Raw genomic sequence first — 22573 nt, 5'->3', positions numbered from 1 at the left:
ACGCTGTATTAGGACTTGGCCCAGCAACATTTTTCAGTGGTGAGATTTTCTTCAGCTTTAATCCATGGGTCTGTGTCCCTCCATCAGGTGTTCTTTGCCTCGGTGCGATCCGGTGGCTCCAGCCAGGTTTACTTCATGACCCTGGGACGCACCAACCTGCTCAGCTGGTAGAGGCCCAGGAAGCCCACTTCTCCCTCGCTAACACTGGATCCCAAAAACAACAACAACAACAACTTCTCACCGTCGGAAGTCCTTTCCAAGCCAATGGACAACCAAAAAGCCAACCAACCAACCAACCGACCAAGTCGAACCCCGAATAGGCTTCAACACGTAGAACACCTGCAGTGGCAACCCGACCGGGGGGCTTGCCGCCCTGGCTGCATCCAACCGGGCACCTGACCGGGGCTCCTGCCGGTCACCATGTCAACCCGACAGCCGGTCAAAGATGCGTAGTAGTCGTCGTCCCTTAGGCCGCGAAACACCAGATATGACGAAATGTACACATAATACGAGTTTTACGTTAATCGAGGATGAACGGAAGAAAACATATATATAGAGTGGAAAATGAAATGTGAATTATGAGGAGGGGTGGGGGGGGTGGGGGAGGGGGTGAAGGCGATTATTTGCCCCGTTTTCTTGGTGCTTTGTCAGATTGTTGGGCACGTGGCGTAAGGTCGATGGCCGTGCCGATGCATGACCTCCGCGTCTGCCGTTTTTTTCTCGTTTCCCGGGACTGGCCAATGAGCTTGGGGTCTTCTAGCTACTGCTACTACTACTATTACTCTCTGCAACTCTGCATCTTTCCAGAGCCCCCTACTCTTCTCTCGTCCCTGTTAATAGCGTTTATAAGGGGGAGGGGGGAGGGTTGGGGCATGAGGAGGCAGAGTCTCCAGTATTAATGCTTACGGTAGTGTATGTAAATGTACTGTATTAATGTTTGGTCCAATGACTGCTGACTGCCGGTTGGAGGCTGAAGCCGTCAGTCAGAGAAAAGAGAAATAAAGAGGCGGGGAAAAAGCGAGAGAGGCAGCCAATGGACGGGTTGGGTTGGGTTGTGTTGGGAGGAGCCTAAAGGTTACTACCGTAACCCTGGTAGTATGTCGGGGCAGGGCGCGACAGACGTCGTGTGTACCTTGTTGAGTATTGTGCGGTTTGGGCAGGCATTCTTAAAAGGGGAATCTATGTGAGACAGAGAAAGAGATGTTCAACCAGATGGATTTCAGATAGTATTTTTTTGAATTATTATTATTATTCCCTAAAAAAATAAGTGTAACTATGTGGAGTTAAACTATGTCTTTTACTTTTGTTTTTAAAAGATTTACACACATTTAAACATGGTCCACAGTTTGCTTGCTTTTAACTCCGAAACCCACAGAACCATGTTTTAGTTTTTTTCTTTTTTTTGTCTCTGGAGAAGTCGAAGGAGCTAGATGTGGGCGCGGTCCAAAAAAATAAAATAATGGTGTCTATGTATAATAAAAGTTCATTTAATCTCATGGGTAGTGTCAGTGCTCATGTTTATCTTTTCCTGTTGCGAGCGGTCAAAACTCACGAGCTGTGAAGAGTCGGATATAACGAAAAAATAAATAAATAAATAAAAGAGCGTGCTAAAACGTCAAAGGTGATTTTAGTATGTGTGTGTGTGTGTGTGCTTGTAAAAGGGCCAACGGGCAAGGAGGGAGGTCGTGTTGTCATAAATGTAAGTTTTTGTAGCAGGATGGTTACACATGGTCAGCAATGTTTTGTTCGTTTCTTTTCTTTTTCTTTTTCACAATTGCAGATAGCAGGAATGGTGGAGTTTCTCTCTCTGTTTTCGTAACTTTTCTTTTGTATCATGTTTATGAATGCAATGCACTAAGTGTCAAGAATGTAGACAGAAAATACTGTGTGATGGTTGGTCCAAGGCATGACATGATTATTTTCTTTTCACAAAGTGATCAACTTTAGATGTTCAATTTCAAACGGCCTCATACATAAGATGTAAGATTTTTCAGTGGGCAGATCTTTGTAAACTTTTTTTCAAAGTTGTGCGGCTCGTCTCGTCACCAACGCCGTACGAGGTTTGCCAGAGAAGATGCTTCTAGAAACGAATGTGTGAGATCCTCCGCACACCGACGAGATAAGTCATTTCAATCCGTGGTGGAAGAGCCTTTTTGCTCAACATTCAAACACTTAGGCCTAATTCAGGCTCCCACTCAAGTGTCGGGCGCTCTGTCCCTTTCTTGTGATGACGTGTTACTGCAGCACGATTACAACCAGACGCCAAGCAGAACATTTCCTCTTTTGTGAAGAAAGAGAAGACGAATACCCTGTTTTTGCGAGTGAATCTTTGTTTTCCCCCCCCCCACACACACCCTCGCCAGGCACACACCCTTGCTTTATAAGTAGTCTGTTTATGTGAAAGACTGATCAATGGACTGCAATATCAACATTCAACACCTGTCATTCACAGACAGGTGGCGTTTACTCCATTTCCCACGAAACCCTGCTTCAGCGAAGGATGGAACATGGTTCACTCAAAAACGGGCAAAACTCCAGCCCAGTGTCTGCTCTGACTTCACAAGTAAAGTAGCCCCTCCCATCTTTTTCCATGAAAACAATCACACGCACAGGTGTGTCTCCTTTGTGTGTGTGTGTGTGTGTGTGTGTGTGTGTGTGTGTGTGTGTGTGTACAGTACAATCAATACGGAAATTATTTTTCACCAACTCTTCCCTATTTGAAGAAGCCAATAGAAAAAGTGGACCCGAGTTCTGTATTGTCTGAGGTCCACAATATGTTCAAAGGTTCCACGGTCTCTTGTTTTATTCACTTATGTAGGAACATGTGGAAATAATTATCCTATATTAAAACAATATCTCTGATTGGGCGGGGGCGATACTAAGAGGGCAAACTTTAATTAAAAAAAGAAGTATAGACGTGTTGTTATGGAAACCACTACTTGGAAATGCATTTTAAAGATTTAACTTGAAGCATTGTGTAATCTTGCGTTTTTAGAGCTAGTCGAGAAACTTAACGATACAGTAGTTGATTCGGCGTTGTTTCTGTAAGTTTTATGTATTTGGTGAATATGCAGTGGTTTAATATTAACACTCAACCCTAGGTGGACATTTTCTTTTCTTTTTTCCCTTTTTTTTTTTTTTTTTTACAGAAACACTGTTTTGTTACACTAATGTGCATCCTATTTATGTTGTATTCATAAGCATCTTTGCTGCTTTTTGTTTTTGCAAATTTTTTAAAGTTAATTTTTTTTTTGCCATTGTCGCGCTTTATCCCCAAATTCAATAACTTACTCACAGGTCAATAAAGAACACACATTGTACACCTTTTGTAATCTAACCCTGAGAGGGTAGAAATGTAACCAAATGGATCCATAATGTGGTCTATTTGTCTACATTAGTACACTCTCAGAATTAAATGTATTGTTCATTTGGACGTGGACACATCATCGTTCTACTCTCGCAGGCTTTAGATGCCGTTTTGACATGTTTTTATTGTTTCTCTCTCACGTGTTTCTGCCATGCTACTCTAACTTATGTGCTCTGTGTATGACAGGAATGCCCTGTATTTTCCTGAAGGTCTTTTTTCTTTGAATAAACTATGAAAAGTAATTTAAATATGCAGCCTCTGCCGACTGGTGTAATTATTGTTTCCTGCATTAGGCCTCTGGACTGTGAACCTCTCTACCAAGTTTGGAAACTGTAACTGTAGCCCGGCTTACAGTTTCCGAGAGAAACATAATTATGTCCCATTTTCCACCATCCAAGTTTAATTCACAAATAAATCGAGGCATTAAAAAGTCAAGTATCTTGATACAAGTTACATCAGATTTGTTCTGTCCCAGCCACATACAAAATAATGACAAAATACAAAAAAAACTGTTTCAAATACAGGTATTTCAAAGACTGCCATCTGACCATCTCAGCATGTCTGTGTGCACCTGGATCCTCTCGCAGTGACCAGTCCTGAGCAGCTCTACAGCAACAGCTTTGGTAGCACGGTCCTGCTACCAACCAAGCACTGCAGGACCCTGCTTGTATGTATTTTTTTTTGTTTTAACGTTACTACCCAGATCTAAAGGAACCGGGCACAGGTCGGAACGTTTTCCTTGTGGGTGTGCATTGTTTGGTATTGAGTGAGTGATCAATACCAAAGTAGTAGTTAATAGCCAATAGACAATATGACTTCACAAGTGAAGTAACCCCTCCCATTTTTTGAGTGGTGCAAACCACTACAACAACTGGCTTTGTTAGTACCCGTGTGTTTGTGCCTGTACGGGTGAGCATGGTTACTATGGTCACTGACATTACGTCAGACCACAGCTGATCAGGCTATATAAGACCTTGCACTTGCACCACTCAGTTCACACGGGTGTGATTTTTTTATAGACAGTAAGAATACTGTATTCTTACTGTAGCATAGAATAGAAAAATCACACCCGTGTGAAGTGAGGGGCGCTAATATCTTAAAGTCTAACTCATGTTGATTAGGTGATGTAATGGTGATGTAAAACAAATGGTGCCAACACAAACATTAAATGCCATTAACAATAAAGAGACGATATGCGTAATGAGGGACAATATGACGAAATCTCTTCAGCTGTGTTGTGTCAAATACCTATAGTGCCAGTGCAGTAAACATTGTGACATTCAAAATTTCCATTGGAGTGCTGAAAGGACATAACGTTGGACTATGCAGGGCTAGAAGACACTGTTCTGTCGCGCTAGGGCGTAGTCCGTCTTCCTTTTGGGTTTGAGGAGAAAGTAGAGGAAGACCGAGACCACCGTCAGAGCGCAGGACAGGCCCACCATGACCACTACTATCCAGGTGAACATGGTGTCTGAGAGAGAGAGAGAGAGAGAGAGAGCATTAGTCACAGTAAGGCACTGTGAGTGCGCACAATTGGAACTATACACTGACACCACGGCGCGTAAACAGCGCCTCAAACTGTGACTCCGCCCACAACCAGGGGAAGTTGTGATTTGCGCTCGTTCACTGCAATGCAATTTGCGGCATTTTCAAAACAATATTGAGCAGAGTAGTGATTATCAAACGTATTTGCAATGCCATACGTTGAAAGATCTGTTGCCCGTGGACAAGGCACGCTACCTCCGCAAGTTAGATAGCATCGGCATAGATGTTTGTCCGTATGTGATTAAGGATTGGACCAAGTTGCATTGGCAGCCATAGAAAATTCTTACCCCAGGCTAAAACCGGATGTGACGTTTTTGGGCGTTCTTGTCTAGCGTGGTGTCAGTGTATAGGGATCCATTTTTGTGCACTTTGGCATTTTACTGTAGCCTATACTGTATAGTACAGTAGTTCCCAAACACACTGGGTCGCTTTATTCTTAGTTCCCCATGCACTTTTTGTTTTTAATTATTATTTATTATCAAAACATTTTCATTAATTCAAAACAAATATCTTTTTCAGAAATTTCATGAAGAAATCAAAGAACAATCTAAGAGATAACATGAATTAGATTCGAAAACCACGCTGTGAGCTTGTAGATCTGCTATTTTCACTAGCTTGGGTCTTGGGCAGACATCAAATTTCTCTTTTGGGTCCTAATTGGAGCCTAATTAGTTTGGGGACCACTGGTATAGTGCATGGTGCAACAACATTTAATTTTTTATCCAGCACAAAGAATGTTAATGTATATTTACCAACAGAGAATATACAGTATATTTACTTTATGTTGTATACTGTATGTGTAACAAAGACTCTGACTAGGACGTTGGGCTATATGATATATGACATGTTTAATATGACAATCCCTATATTTGGGCCCGAGCCGACCTAGTGCTGATATCGATAGATATGGTAGAACCATATATGGATAGAACCATATATGGATAGATCTAACTGGCTTAGTCATCGTGACAAGCCTGGTCGGAGAATATATAGAGGGTCGGCTTCAGGGAGAAGGCAGAAGTCAAAGCATCCTGGTTTAAGTTCTAACCGGACACCACTGCGGGGGTCCTAAGCTAATTAATCAGCAATACAGCCTTGAGCTATTTTATAGTATGTATATATATGTTGTAAATGGTGCATTTACATAGTGCCTTTATCCAAGGCGCTTTACATATATTTATATATATTTATTCACAGTCACACACACACATTCATACACCGATGGCGGCGGAAACCATGCAAGGCACCAACCAGCACATCAGGAGCAATTAGTCCTCTTGCTCAAGGACACTTCGACGCTAACTCTGGGGGAGCCCGGGTTCGAACTGGCAACCTTGCTTTTGCCATCCAGCCACTCTACCCCTGAGCCACCGCCGCCCAAATATGTTGTATTTCAGGGGTTCTCAACGTTTTTGGCCGGGGACCCCCGGAAATGCTTTGGCAATGTCTCGGGACCCCCGCCCCGCCCCCTCCCGACCCCCAATATAAATTGACTGCTACAATAACCTTAACCCATTTTGGGCGGGAACCCCTTTTGGTGTTTTAAGCATTATGTTATAATTTAGCTATTGAAAAATAGCAGATCTACAAGCTCATAGCGCGCCACCGAGTGGCGCGCTACGAGCTTGTAGGTCTGCTATTTTTCAATAGCTAAATTTTTTATTTATTTTTATCTTTTTTTTTTTTTTTGGAAAATAATTTGGGGACCCCCTAAAATAATTTTGCGACCCCCCGAGGGGTCGCGACCCACGGGTTGAGAACCCCTGTTGTATTTGACATACGTCACAAGTTGAAATCACAGCACTCACCATGAGCTCTCTCAAAGACTGTTCCATTTATAGGAGAGACAATCCGACCAAAATGACATATAGACAAAACAATAAAATAAATTAAAAAGATGATAGGCTTATATAGAGGGTCATTTACTCACTCTCAACAGTGCTGTGACCCCCCCTGGTAGGATGTGTGGGATCAGAGGTCATGGAAAGGTCAGTGGTAGGCCTTGATGTCTGCATTATTGGATCTATGCCTGGTAGTAGGCAATGCGTGCACACACACACACACACACACACACACACACACACACACACACACACACACACACTTTAACAATGTATGTCCACACAAAGGAGATGCATACAAGGACACAAATATAGGTGCATTAGAGTTACATTTACTAATTCATGGCATGTGTTTTCAAGGTACAACAGGCATGTCACTCAGTAGTAGCCCTACTCTATGGGTATAAGCAAAGATGGTTTATGTATGAAGATGGGCGAACTTCATTGGAGCCACTAGAGGCGAAATGGTACACAAAGCCTACAAATGGTCTCCTAAATATAGTAGGCGTGGTTTGCTTCTCCCCGACCTCCACCCTCCCCCCCTGACGACAACACTGTTTCCACACTCAGTCTAGTAGGTGGCGGTAATGCACCATTTAGGTTTGCCAACCGCCATGAAACCCGATAGAAGAAGAAGACAACAACACTGACAAGTCATTTAACAAAGTACATTGAAAACAACTGACAAGGTGTACTTTCGAAATTGTCGTTTTAATTTCTTGAAGTCCTCCAACCATATTAATTCATGATTTGGATCTATCTCATTAAAAAGTCTCTCCCTAATAGAGTTGTAGAATGGACAATAAAAAACGAAATACTTTTCTTTTTCAATTTCCTTTAGATCACACAGACTACATAATCTATCCTCCTCAACCGTGCCTACATATCTGCCTGTCTCAATATGCAGACCAAGTATGCCAGCTCTAATTTGGGCACATAAGGATAATTTCTAATCGTTTTAAATATGTCCATTCATTTCACATTATAATATTCACATATTCTCATCTTAAATATGGGGTCAGACGTCAGAGCCCCCTATGTGTTGTCCGTGAAATTGCAGATGGACAGAGAGAGGCTTCCGGACTCATCTCAAATCTCGCGAGAGTTTGTTGCTGGGATAAAGAAATGTCATTAACAAAGTAGATTTTCTCCTGATTTGTCTCGCTAAAAGAAGCCATTTTACTATGAATATCTTGTAAATATTGTGTGCCTTGTGATGATTTGGTCCAGTATTTAGTTCAGTGACCATGGAGTTAAGGAATGGTTCAGAAGCTGTGTTCACGTTCACTCTCCCATTGGAAATGAATAGACTCCAACATTCTTCCTGTCTCCTAATAATGTTACCACCCACCTCACGCAGATACAGGAAGTAAAGCAAAGTTGGCCTCTCTTGCTAATTCTCCTCTTGGGTATAAGTAACAGCGTCTCCGCCCATATATGACGGCTGCCAATTATAGCAGAGACACCACAATACTTTGCCAGCCTTTTTGCCTCCTTTTTGGGCATCCCAAGTTGTTGGAACCCGCTACTGTATAACAATCAGTCTGTGCATATGCCCTAGGCCAGTGGTTCCCAAAGTGGGGTCCGGGGACCCCCAGGGGTCCTTGAGGGAGTTCCAGGGGGTCCCCAGCTAAATGACAGTTTGGAACCAAATGGACCCTTATGGGTCTGTAATTGGGACCCTTACCTTTACCATTACCCTGTAATGGACCATTATGGGTCCGTAACTCAGTGTACAAATGGAACCAAATGGATTTGGTTCCATTTGTACACTCTCAGAGTTAAATTAACATTGATTTTACAATATAAATTGGGGGTCCCAGAGATGGAAATGACATTAAATGGGGGTCCGTAGCCTAATGCATGTCAAACTGGTGGTCCTTGAAATGAAATCGCTGCTAGAGCCGGGTCCCTGGCATATCTTTTCAAATGGGGGTCCGCGGGCTAATTAATGCCTTATAAAGGTCTCCACACACCGGGTGCGAATCGGATGCGAATTCGGATTTTTAGCTGCGTTTCTCCATCGGTTTTCCGAAAAACGCGGCCGGTGTGCAACCACTTTAACCCTGCGGTATTCCGATACTGCGGGTTGTTGATGTTTGTTTGGACCCACCTTGTACATGGAGCCTGATGGTCCTGCTGACGTTATACCGCTGGTCGTTGATGAGGGCGGTGAGGCGACACGTGTACAGGCCCTGCTGTGAGTGGCTGAATTCAGGGATGGTCATCTGGTGGTCGTCTCCGCCTCTGCGGAAGGCGCCGCCGGCGGCGGCACGCAGCTGGAGCGCCGTGGCACTGGGCTCCTGTTAGGACGGAACCAGGACACCATCGTGTGAAGTGAGGCAATACAAAATGACTGACAAAGAGTGATACAATGTTTGTGTGTCCATTCCAACCAAGGTTATTAATTATTAATAATAATTAATATAATAATAATTATTATAATAATAATCATATAATAATTTATTATACAGTAGTTATTGACTAAAACTGAAAAAATACAAATTTGATGTGAAATAAAGAAAGAAGATAGTTTAGTTAATTGAAATAAAAATGTCATTAGTTTCAGTCCTAAATTTAATTAATCCTTTTTACAAAATAAAAACCAAAAGTAAACTAGTAAACCTGCTTTAACAAAAAATAATTTAACTGAAATTGAAAACTATTGAACTATTAAACCTCTAAAGGCATAGCAGATAAGATATGAAAAATGAAACCCCTAATCCTAGCAGTATACTGTACACACACACACACACACACACACACACACACACACACACACACACACACACACACACACACACACGCACACACGTCTTCCACTCACCTTGAACCATTCCATGTGATCTGTCCAGTTGAAGTGATCGAGTGAGGGACATGCGAGGGTCACACTCTGACCAGCTGTGGCAGACCAGGGATAAGACAGTTTGTCCATATCTATGGAACTGGACTCATACACGTGTAGAGAGATGCTCCCGGCTATACAGTACGTCTCGTTTCTGCAGAGAAGAACAAGGAAGGAACACATATAAATGACGCCACGGAAAAGCCATCTACCGTAAACATAGTTACCATCTATGGGGGCGGCCATAGCTGAGTGGTGAGTATAGTGAGCCTGCCTGGGGAGCCAGAGAGCCTGGTTGTCCCAGGTACGATTCCAGGCCAGGCCAGCAATGTGTCGATGTGTGTCTCTGAGTAAGACTCTAAACTCCTAATTGATTTGCTCCCCGAGTGCCATAGAATGGCTGCTCAGTGCTCACTGCTCCTAGTTTAGGATGCGTAAATGCAGAGGATGAATTTCATGTATGTGCATATAGCCTACAAAACAAAACCCAGGTCGCTTACATTTCATGAGCTTTCATTAGTCAGGCTTCACCTGACAAAAAAGTCAGGACTATTCAAAGTAAAAGTAGTATTAAATGGTAAATGCTGTATGTATAGCGCCTTTCTCCAAAGCGCTTGTGTGTGTGTGTGTGTGTGTGTGTGTGTGTGTGTGTGTGTGTGTGTGTGTGTGTGTGTGTGTGTGTGTGTGTGTGTGTGTGTGTGTGTGTGTGTGTGTGTGTGTGTGTGTGTGTGTGTGCGTGTGCGCTGCGCTGCGTTATTATGATCCAGGGAAGGTCATGGGTAATGTTTTACGTGTGTTAAACTTTAATATTTGACTTTTAAAAACTTGAATTTGACAATGGAAGTCAATGGGGTTCAGATATGGAGCCCATGCACATACATAATTTAGTTCCTTTAAATATTTGATCGTTCTATTAAGCACCTGTAGATGCAGGTGTACTCTCCTGAATCCGAGGCCTGGGATGGGAGGAGCCACAACTGTCCGTCATGCTGCTGGACGTGCCCCTCGAGCCCATGGGCCCTGGCCCCTGTCCCGCGGCCCTCTGAGAAGGTGTGAGTTGCTGTGGTCAAGGCCCTGGCCCCTGTCTGGCCCTCGGAGAAGGTGTGAGTTGCTGCGGTCGAGGCCCTGGCCCCTGTCCCGCGGCCCTCTGAGAAGGTGTGAGTTGCTGCGGTCGAGGCCCTGGCCCCTGTCTGGCCCTCGGAGAAGGTGTGAGTTGCTGCGGTCGAGGCCCTGGCCCCTGTCCCGCTGCCCTTGGAGAAGGTGTAGGTTGCTGTGGTCGAGGTCAGCCGCCGTACATGCAGGGTCCTCTGGAACTTGGGCCAGGTGAGGATCACTGCTTCCCCCGGCAGTCTGAAAAGCTCCAGCTCCGCAGAGACCCGGAAGCATCCGTCTGGGAGAGAAGAAGAAGAGAGCCATTAAATGTGTGAACATAATACGTCAGCACCATTTTATCACTTAATGTATGCTTTGTATTAATAGTGGTCTAAATCAGCAAAGTAACCAGTAACTAACTAAAGATGTGAAATATATTATATTTATATTGGAGTTATATGTATAAGTGTATATCCATATGATGGTACATTATTATACTTTTAGTTAACGATAGTTTGAGGGGTGATTATTATTAGTAGGATGGTATTGGGTTGTGTTCTCTGTCTTCAGTCCAGGTGGTGAGCTGCAGTGTTCTGTGAAAGAGGCTTGGGTGTTGGCTTCATTGTGAAAGAGGCTTGGGTGTTGGCTTCATTGAGGCTGGGGTGTGGTCTGTGGTGTTTGCTTCATTGCCAATCAACACCAGTAATTGATGCTCTGGTCACGGAGGCGTGGCCAGGTTCCTTCTCACCTGTGAGGAACTGATCACCCTCACAGGATTGGGTGGCTGCTCTTGTATCCATGGCAACGCTGAGCTGGCAGGCCTAGACCTCCACTATAAAAGCCAGTCTGACAGTGTTTCCAGACCTGAGCAGACAGCCGTGGACAGAAGAAGCTGTGTTTTACGTAATTTCCGAGTTTTTAGACAGCTGGTGGATGGAAAAGAAGCTCCACCCCCACGGCTGGCTGACTGCCGCGCCGGACAGATTCCCGGAAACGCTCTCCTCCGCCGCGGGGGTGGAGCTTAATTTCCATCCACCAGCTGTCGAAAAACCCCGAAGAGAAGCTGGGAGACAGCCGAAAACGTCCGCGGCTCTTTGGTAAGTGTGGCAACACCTTGAGTCGATGACTGTAGTGACTTTAGCCTGTGACTTTGATTATTAGTTTGATCCCTACGGAAGGATCCCTTTTGGTTTAGTTATAGTTTGTCTATTGTTGTTGTTAGCCCAATTTCAGTTCATTGATCCATTTTATGTACAGTAAATATTCATTCATTTATTCACTTAGTTTTTTTGTTAATAAATTATCTTTTTGCACAAGCTGCTGCTTTCATTTAAGATATGTTACGGGTCTTTGCCCCTAGACACCAAGGGACTCGTAACACAAAGGGGAACACACAAAGCCCCTGCCTCTGAGATATTGTGGAGAAGTATAAACTGTCAAACAAGTAACCAAGTACCTCAGAATTGTATACTTGCCTTTGATTGGCAGAGGAGGTAGAGCTCGCCGTCCATTCACACAGCCAATGAGGAGGGCCACAACATACAGTAGTACCAAGAACACCATAACACTCTGAACGAGAAATCAAAATCAAACCATCAATGAAAAGCTTTCGAACAAGATGCCAACTCTTATTTGGTTGAATAGAATTTGCTCCAAAAATGTCACCTGCATTGTGAGCTACTCAACAAATTTTAAAGCATATATAGCAAATGTTTAACAACTAGTGCCATTTTTTTGGTATACTATACTACTGAAAATAAAATAAAAGTATATGTAGTTGAGAAATTAATAATAGACGATTATGATACTGACATAAATGCTCATTTCAGGAAATTCAGGTCTTCAGGGAGGTGCGTACTGAATTGATCACAAATGCTCAATCACATTTTTGACCTTAATGTTGAAGACGTACATTATATGTAGTCTATTAGAGCGTGTGACATCATCACAGTGTGACATTCCCACCTTCCTGTCACCAGTCAGTGACCAAGCTTTAGGAGATGTGACGAAATGAAACCGCCGACGCTTATGCATGCAATGCAATGGCATGGTTTCTGTGGCTAGAGGTCAGGCTTTTCATAGTCCTCTTGAAGCCCAATCATAGTCTATTGAATTCCATTCTGTATTACATGTTACAGCAAGTTGAGAAAACAGGCTTGAAAGGTTAACTTTTGTGGTCTCTTAACATTACACCTAGCTACATGTTTAAGCATTTATTTCATATTTACATTCGATTTCAGCTCTGACACTTATTTCAGACATGCTCTAGAGTCTGCCTGTGCTATTAACTCATTTTGGATAAAAAAAAGAAAAAAAAAAAGGTTTTTCTCCTCTAGTGAAAAGCTGGAGGTTGCACGATGGCAGGCTCTCAGTCAAATCTGGTCACATTTGTGTGTTTTCTGGAAATGCTTCATTCATTACATAAGCAGGGCAATCCCATACACCCACACAGAGTGATGCATGGTTTCCCCCATGAGATTATATTCTTAGGATTATGACTGTGAGTCATTCCGTAATATTTGTACAGTAGGTGTGTTGGTAAATGAGCATACATACAATCTGCATCATCATATCAACCATATGAATATATCAACCATATGCATTACTTACATTTACAGTATACTGTACACCACCACACACATATACAGTATATATACTTTATCATGATATGTCATGTAACGTTAATGTGTAGTGGTTCCTACACTTTTCTGGATCAGTGCCCACTTCAAGTACATTACACAGAGCATGTTTATTTAATCAAATGTGGACACACACACACACACACACACACACACACACACACACACACACACACACACACACACACACACACACACACAGACAGTTAAAATATCCAATTTAACTCAGAGAGCGTACAAATGGAACCAAAATGGACATTCACTGGATCCATTTGGTTCCTATTGTTCACTCTCTGGTTTTCCAGAGTACTTACGTTCGAGTGGTCCATCACCTGCAGGGTGATGATGTGGTCTGTCTGTCTGTCTGTCTGTCTGTCAGTGATCTATCTGACAGTTAGTTGGTGGAATGTTTTAAACTGCCCACACAACACATTTACAGTGGAAATTTCACAGGTTTCCCAATATAATGTACAGCCCTCTCACTCTCTTAAGTTTGACGAACCACAGAAGAACACCCACGCACGCGCACACACACACACACACACACACACACACACACACACACACACACACACACACACACACACACACACACACACACACACACACACACACACACACACACACACACACACACACACACACACACGCGCACACACACACACAAATATGTAGTAGCCTACCAGCTAACAGTGGTCTTATTTTGACAAGTGTTTACAACAGAGTGCAGCAGATCTTCTGTTTATGTCAGAGGGAGAGGTCAGTTTGTTTACATATTAAGGGAACACACGGCTACACAGGCATGTACAAACAGTGGAAGAAAACAGTTCAATCGGGTGTTATTGGCATGGGAAACATGTTTACATTGCCAAAGCAAGTGCGAAATAAAACACGCAAATGTGTAAACACATTGCAACTTCACAGTTTAGTGTACAAAACTACATACAAAGGAAATAAATAGCAGCAAATCAAAACATATTTAATGGTACCTGCTCTGTTTGTACTGTAGCCTATGTACATTAGGGACTCTATTTTCGCCCATGCTAAACCCCATAGTCATTGGTGGTTCAGGTTGTAATTTCAGTGGATGTACTCTTCCTGTCGCAAGAGCTCACAGATGTTGCTACTATATGTTTGCACATCCCACCCAGCAGATATGGGAGTTTTTTTGTTAGTCATGTTGTCTAATTATTTTGTGCTTCTTTGTAATCTGTGGGTAGTAGCCTACTGTATTCCTATTGTCTTGCTACAGTGGGCAGCAGGTCAGTTTCTACCTCATCATGCGGAACCACAATATACATTTCCATTGTTATGCGGATGACAAGCAATTATACGTCCCCATAAAGCCTGGTCACTCTGACATCACCTGTATCGAGGCCTGCCTCAGTGACCTCAAAAAAATTGCATGTCCAGAAACTTCCTGCAACTAAATGAGTCTAAATCGGAATGAATTATATTTATTTACCCCTCGCTGCCCAAACACACAAATTACTGATAATCTCACCTCCAGTCTTGGTACGCTCTCCAGAAATCAAAACACGAAGGCCCGAAACCTAGGTGTAATGTTTGATCCTGAGCTATCCTTTGATTTGCAGGTGACTAAGGTAGTCCAATCCTGTTTTGTCCAGTTGAAACAACTAGCTAAGGTCAGGCCATTTCCTACTTTTTCAGACTTCGAAAAAGTCATCCATGCTTTTATCTCTTCCAGATTAGATTACTGCAATGCACTTTATTCAGGTATCAGTAAACATTCACAGAATGCAACTGATACAGAATGCAGCTGCCAGGCTACTGACCCGCCCTAAGAGAAGTGAGAACATTACCTGTCCTTGCAGCACTTCATTGGTTACCCGTAAGTTTTAGAATAGATTTTAAGATTGTATTACTTGTTTTTAAAGCTCTAAATGGTCAGGCACCTGCTTAAATCTGTAATAATATAACTCCCTACAAGCCTGGCCGCTGCTTGAGATCATCCAGCAAAACCTTATTGAAGGTTCCAAAGTCTCGCCTTATTACAAAAGGCGACCGGGCCTTTGCCATACGGGCCCCTCGGCTATGGAACTCACTGCCTGAGGACCGGACCGGGCCTTTGCCATACGGGCCCCTCGGCTATGGAACTCACTGCCTGAGGACCGGACCGGGCCTTTGCCATACGGGCCCCTCGGCTATGGAACTCACTGCCTACGGATCTCAGGCTGGCAAACTCAGTATCCTCTTTTAAATATTGGTTTATTGCACAGCCTTTTTATGAAATGTTGTATTGTGTTTGCATGTTTTTTTATTCTTATTGTATTTTTACTGCTATTATTATCTGTAAAGCACTTTGTAAACTTGTTTTTGGAAAGGTGCTATATAAATAAAGTTATTATTAAAGTTATTATTATCTTGTGTGCAGTCAGTGCACACTGCACTGCACAGCAGTGTCCTCTTGGGAGCCAGTGCCTGTGGCAACTGTTCTAAAATGTCAGACTGTGCTCACTGAGTCGGTTCATAAGCATGCAGTAAGGTGTTCTTCAGTTTGGGATGGGTCAATGGTCACAATTAATGTTCTGTTATTCTGCCATTGTGTATTCTGTCCAAAATAGTATTAGGCCAAATAGTATTCCAATACATATGAGCTAGTAACTATGGAGTGAATAGAAACCTGTAAAACCAATGCATCCCCGTAATCTACTCTACAGTGATTTACAAAAGAGCTTTCAAGACATAAAGGCATGAAACCCTTGGCTGTTTTTGTAGAACGTTTTCCTGCAGGTTAAAAACTACACAGGGCATTCAGTCAACACAAGTTACAACTGCAGCTAAATACAATTAATAATGGGTAGTATAAGGTTCAAGTGGTTAAATGGTGCGGTGACACAACAACAGTGTTCTGGAACCTGCAGTTCCTGGATCCAGTGTTAATGACTGACTAACTGTAGTGAGGGAAAGACATGTCATAGGCCTACAGTATGTTGCGTGTTGCGGGAAATTCTCCAGATAGTCAAGTTTACAAACAGTACATAAATATAATGCAACAGGTCAGAAACTCTGGTACAACTGAAAATACCCCTCTACCCCTCAAATGTAAACGCAAACAATATTCTTTTAGCCAGTGACAACACGCCCCTACTAGTGCGTGCAAATAGGGGAAAGGGAATCAACATCATGTGAGGGTGTTGGAGGTTTGTGTGTTTTTGGCTCATTTGTGTGTCTTTATAATACCACAGTTTAAGGGCAGAGTAAGAAATCATATATAATACTGTTAACATTCCATTTCACAAAATCAATGCTGATACCCAATTGTTTGCACCTCCAAGACAATGGCTGACTTGGCCGAGCCTCCATATACCTGAATGTGTGTCTCAAAGAATAGTATACATTTTCCGTATAGATGTGATATCATTTTGTTGTGCTTGTGCTCTTAAGTTATGTGTTGCTCCCCTGTTTTCCCCTAGACCACAAGTCATGCACAGGACCATTGGACCAATAGATGGTACCCATTCATGTCTGTCTGTCGTCATTGCTGTCACAACCGTATTGCTACAGTAGTAGATGAACGGATGTTGAGTAAACCTCCTTTGAGTGTCAGTAGCCCACGTAATGTACGTGTACAACATGCACCAGTGTCCATTTTTTTAAACCATTGTTGCGGTAGGCCTAGTAGTATGGTATGATGTGCACGTCATGGCAAATTTGCATGGTTGATCTGTGCAATTAAGGACCTTATGTCTCTTTCCTTATTTTTGGTGGCCACTATATTTCCACACTCACTCCAGCTCGACGGCCACTATATTTCCACACTCACTCCAGAGGGCCACTATATATTTCCACACTTACTCCAGAGGGCCACCACACTCACTCCAGAGGGCCACTAAATATTATATTGTAATGTTTGCTATTTTTTAACTGGAATCCTGAAAAGTATTATTTTTATGCAATTTTAATTTAAAATACATGAAGCAGGTGAAACTATACATATTGTCTTCGGGTGTGTAGTTTCAACGTGTTTGTTTTACTAGCTTGTCAGACTTGTCATGGACATACTGGAAAACCGACGTTTTGCTACCATCTAGTGTTCACCAGCAGACACTGCATGGGTCTGAAGATTATTTATTATGGGTGCTGTAAATCAGTGCTTCTCAAACCTTCTCATGTCAAGGACCCCCAAATAAATGTCAGGGACCCCCATCTGAACATTATGTTCTACCAGGGACCCCCATCTGAACATTATGTTGTTCCAGGGACCCCCATCTGAACATTATGTTGTACCAGGGACCCCCATCTGAACATTATGTTGTTCCAGGGACCCCCATCTGAACATTATGTTGTTCCAGGGACCCCCATCTGAACATTATGTTGTTCCAGGGACCCCCATCTGAACATTATGTTGTACCAGGGACCCCCATCTGAACATTATGTTGTAACAGGGACCCCCATCTGAACATTATGTTGTACCAGGGACCCCCATCTGAACATTATGTTGTTCCAGGGACCCCCATCTGAACATTATGTTGTACCAGGGACCCCCATCTGAACATTATGTTGTTCCAGGGACCCCCATCTGAACATTATGTTGTTCCAGGGACCCCCATCTGAACATTATGTTGTTCCAGGGACCCCCATCTGAACATTATGTTGTACCAGGGACCCCCATCTGAACATTATGTTGTTCCAGGGACCCCCATCTGAACATTATGTTGTACCAGGGACCCCCATCTGAACATTATGTTGTACCAGGGACCCCCATCTGAAAATATGTTGTACCAGCCTATAGGGACCCCCATCTGAACATATGTTGTTCCAGGGACCCCCATCTGAACATCATGTTGTACCAGGGACCCCCATCTGAACATATGTTGTACCAGGGACCCCCATCTGAACATTATGTTATACCAGGGACCCCCATCTGAACATTATGTTATACCAGGGACCCCCATCTGAAAATATGTTGTACCAGCCTATAGGGACCCCCATCTGAACATATGTTGTACCAGCCTATAGGGACCCCCATCTGAACATATGTTGTTCCAGGGACCCCCATCTGAACATCATGTTGTACCAGGGACCCTCATCTGAACATGTTGTACCAGGGACCCCCATCTGAACATTATGTTATACCAGGGACCCCCATCTGAACATTATGTTATACCAGGGACCCCCATCTGAACACCCAATGGAAAAAAGCACCCACCAAGCACATACTATAGTAGGAATATAGGAATTGAACCCTGTTCTGGTAAAACTAAGTGCCTTAGTTTTAACATTTGAACAGTTCGGCACTGGGGGGACACTGTGGGGGACACTGCTGATGGGGGGGCACTGGGAAGACATGGGGGGGGGGGGGGGTCACTGGGGGTACACTGTCTGGGGGGACACCAGGGGGACAAAAGTAGTGACCACTTTGTAGAAGCTAATGGGGATCCGAATAAAGAATAAATGCGACCTGCAGTCGCAATAATAATAATAAGAATAATATGTTCAGTCACACATTTCAAAGGACTGCAAAGTTTAAACTGATTAAGGGTGAAAATGTAAATGAAATGAAATGAAATCTATATTTACCCAGGGTATCTGGGCTAAGCTCAAGAACTTGTTTCCAGCCAGGCCCTGCTCATAGAACACATTTCATCGTAGTGGTTGATGCCTTGTTCAAGGGCATTTGTCTGGATATAATAAAGATTGATTAGGCCTATTGCTATTGATAATAGATCATTATTGATGAATCCCAGGCATTTGTCTGGATATAATAAAGATTGATTAGGCCTATTGCTATTGATAATAGATCATTATTGATGAATCCCAACCAGTCTGAAGTGAGTGGTGCAACAGCGCCCCCTGTTGGTATTCTAAACATAGGGACATTAATGCTGTTCCTTGGAGTGGCTGCACCACTCAAAAAATGATACACGAGTAAAACATTTTTATGGAATTCTTCATGGAGTGAATCACACAAATGTCTCTATCCTCAATGCATCCTTATTGCAACACACAAGATGACAACTTCCAAAAGACTCTTTGCAGGAAATTGCAACATTCACAACTTTGCTTCTATAGTGTCTAGTGAGTTGGATCCTTTACTCTAAGGTTGGAGCACGTTTCTAAACTGAGATAGAGTCATAGACGTGAATTTATGCCGTTTTTGTAGGAGAATATTAGCCGTAGCTATAGGCGGCTATGCTACTACGATCAATGTGGAGAAGAACGACAACTCGGTAAGTTTTCAAAGTTTATCTATGAATGTGTATTATATAATGTGTGTAACTATAGTCTTCAGCCTGTTTGCATTGTAAGCTGACAAAGCTGTTTGTTTCTCACGTGTAGTCTACTACAAAACCCCACCCACCTGACGTCTACGTCATTCTTTCTACACGATGTTGTGCGTCATTGGGAGGATTTTTTTTAAATACATCCCCCCACCGCCCACCCTTTTTCTCCCTCACTGTATGTTTCTTTTCCCTTTTTACCTCCTTTATGATGAATTCCTGTTCTGTTCTTTGACTACCGGTATATAGAAGTGTCTATTTGTACGTCTCTAAATGTTTTGATGAATTGAACAAGGTGGACCCTCTTGTAAACACGTGTGATGCTTAATTGGGTCGTCCACTCACAGTTAACAGTCTTTGTATTGAGTTTGTGCTTGAAATGTACTGTAATTCTGCAAAGCAAAGTTACTATATTTACCCAGGGTAACTGGACTAAGCATCAGATACTTGTTTACAGCCAGGCCCTGCTCATAGAACATTTCATGGTAGTGGTTCAATGCCTTGCTCAAGGGCACTTCAGCGGTGGTAATTTTAACGTGCCGGTCCGGGGATACGAACTGGCGACCTTCCGGTATCAAGACCGCTCCGCAAACCGTTCGGCCACCGCTGCCACTGCAAACTGTTAATACATATTTCAATCAATCAATCAATGAACATGTAGCCTACAGTATGTGGAAATGGATATCAGTTAATGTTGACCAAAATCAAGCAAAGGATATGTTTTATTATTCCACTCATGTATTGCTGAGAGCACAAGTCTAGAACAAAACTGTTCAATAAACATTAATGATCATGATGTGGTCACCTACAGCAGTGGTTCTCAAACTATTTCATGTCAAGGACCCCCAAATTGACACTTATAAGCCTGTGGACCCCCATTTGAAAAGATATGCCAGGGACCCCCATAAGAGAAGATGTTTACACCTTGTGATTCTCAACCATTTTCATTTCAAGGACCCCCAGTTTGACATGCATTACGGACCCCAATTTAATGGCATTTCTATCTCTGGGACCACCATTTATATTGTAAAATCATGTTTATGTAACTCTGAGAGTGTGCAAATGTACACCATTTGTACACTCTCAGTTACAGACCCATAAGGTTGCATTTGGTTCCTACTATCTATCATTTAGCTGAGGAGTGGGGACCCCCTGGAAGTCCTTCAAGGGGACTTTGAGAACCACTGAACAGCACTTAGCCAAAGCAGTGCATGGGGGGGGGGGGGGTCAGATTCTCAAACACATGAGTATTGAGTAACTGCTTATTTGACATGAAGTAACATCCTGTAGGCTGTAATATATTCTAGTTCTTTTATGTTTGGGCAATATTTTGTATGTTTTGAAACTTGCTTGTGAAATGTACAGGTCTCTTTTTCAACAACAACGACTTCATGGAAGTATGGACGCACGCACGCACGCACGCACGCACGCACGCGCACACACACACACACACACACACACACACACCATAATGTTTAACAAAGTGCAATGCATTACTAGCGTGTTGCAAAAATACAGTACATACATACATACAATACATACATGTATGTATAGCTACCACAGCAAGACAGCAACCCCCGATTTTTCCGTCAAACACGGTGCGAGTCGAGACAGTGAGAAAGAAGAGCGAGTAGACGTTTCCTGTGGGTGAGGGCAGGATGTGGCAGGGGGTATTCTGTCTGTGAGCGACTGAGCTTGCTTTGTGGTTTGTGTTTTACAGTTCTTAGTGTAACTGAAATGTGTGTGAAGGAACAAACATTTACATTCGGCAGCACGTGTATTCTCTCTGAGCAGCTCTCCTGTACTGATTCATTCCTGTAGTAGTGTGTGGTAGAACAGGGGTTTTTGGCTGGGGGACCCTCGGAAATGCTTTGGCCATGTCTCGCGACCACCGCCCCCCCATCCACACCCACAATACAAATTGCCAGCTACAATAACCTTATAATAATAGAGAAAATGCATCATCATAAATAAATACTGAAACCAGATATAATCAAGGAAATGTATGCATGTACTATGTAAACTCTTAATTTCCATTTTCCAGCCATTCAGTTATTTTTTGGAAAATAATCCTTGCCTTTTCTTTTTTACTATTTTGAAAAACATTTTGGAATAGTTAAAATAGCCAATCTGCATCGACACATTGTGAGCTTGTAGATTGGCTATTTTAACTACTAGACCTGTACGTGCCCGTCGGCCACCGGCCTACTTGAGAACGATGCATCTTTGGAACCTAAATAATATCTGTTGTCAACATGTCAATAACACCCGTTTTAACTGTCTGTCTGTGTCCCACGTGGAGATCTCTGTTGTATCTGCCTGTGTCTGAAGAGGGCAAACTGAAGAGTGGACTGGTTAAGTAATCAATTGTCAGGTGTGGGGTTGCCATGGCAATCAATTGGCTGAGGCAGAGGCTGGAAATTGCACAGGTGAGGGGATTTAGGCTGATTAGGCCCACTGGCAGAGCCTGAGCAGAGCCTTTTGTGGTGGTTCTGGAGAACCGTGGGTCCGACCGACTCGATACCGGGGGTGTGGAACGCGTGTGTCGAATTAGAAGTCGTGGGGCAAACGGTTGTCGAGTTACGTGCATTACAACCGTACACACACACACACACACGCAGACACACCGAGACGTGGCGCATTTATAGTAGGATTCAAAAATGTTTTTCAAAATAGTCAAAAAAGGCAAGGTAGTTTAGGCATAAGGGGTTTAGCATGGAAGAAAATATAGCTATAAGAGTCAGTTAAGAGTGAGACTGTGTGGTACAGTGGTAGGCTGGTAGCACGATCTAAGATGATATCTCACCACATACAGTAGTAATACTCACCAAAACCCACCGAAACTCAAATGGAGTCATTGAGTGTCACACACACACACACACACACACACACACACACACACACACACACACACACACACACACACACACACACACACACACACACACACACACACACACACACACACACACACACACACACAAATAATGAATATGAAT

The 22573-nt window shown here is 43.0% G+C and overlaps 3 protein-coding genes across 13 annotated transcripts in view; 2 read left to right on the top strand and 1 right to left on the bottom strand.

Moving 5' to 3' along the window:
• LOC306934769 (mitogen-activated protein kinase kinase kinase kinase 4-like) overlaps window positions 1-3615 on the top strand; it is a 143444-nt gene extending 139829 nt beyond the window's left edge. For all 8 annotated transcript variants that reach the window (XM_079517534.1, XM_079517535.1, XM_079517536.1 and 5 more), the window contains one exon: window positions 88-3615. In XM_079517534.1, coding sequence (XP_079373660.1) covers window positions 88-171 — 84 coding nt within the window. In that variant the 3' untranslated portion in view covers window positions 172-3615. The remainder of the gene's footprint in view (window positions 1-87) is intronic.
• Window positions 3616-4688: 1073 nt separating this feature from the next.
• The window catches only part of LOC306934977 (uncharacterized protein), a gene marked incomplete at its 5' end in the record, with an annotated part of 20667 nt that continues 2782 nt past the window's right edge, over window positions 4689-22573 (bottom strand). Inside the window, 5 exons of the mRNA XM_079517799.1 lie at window positions 4689-4838; window positions 6843-6941; window positions 8867-9056; window positions 9581-9752; window positions 10520-10988. Of these exons, the coding sequence (XP_079373925.1) occupies window positions 4699-4838; window positions 6843-6941; window positions 8867-9056; window positions 9581-9752; window positions 10520-10988 (1070 nt within the window). The 3' untranslated portion in view covers window positions 4689-4698. The remainder of the gene's footprint in view (window positions 4839-6842; window positions 6942-8866; window positions 9057-9580; window positions 9753-10519; window positions 10989-22573) is intronic.
• Window positions 19175-22573, top strand: part of LOC306934773 (interleukin-1 receptor type 1-like) — a 20949-nt gene continuing 17550 nt past the window's right edge. For 2 of the 4 annotated variants that reach the window (XM_079517545.1, XM_079517543.1), the window contains exon 1: window positions 19175-19523. The gene's annotated coding sequence lies outside the window, so the exon portion shown is untranslated. Of the gene's footprint in view, window positions 19524-22068; window positions 22154-22573 lie in introns of those variants that run through there. The other 2 variants (XM_079517542.1, XM_079517544.1) reach the window with 2 other exon arrangements.

This window comes from Electrona antarctica, assembly GCF_951216825.1.
Source record: "Electrona antarctica genome assembly, chromosome: 13".
NCBI classification, from domain to species: domain Eukaryota; kingdom Metazoa; phylum Chordata; class Actinopteri; order Myctophiformes; family Myctophidae; genus Electrona; species Electrona antarctica.
This window is presented reverse-complemented; position numbering and strand designations above follow the sequence as displayed.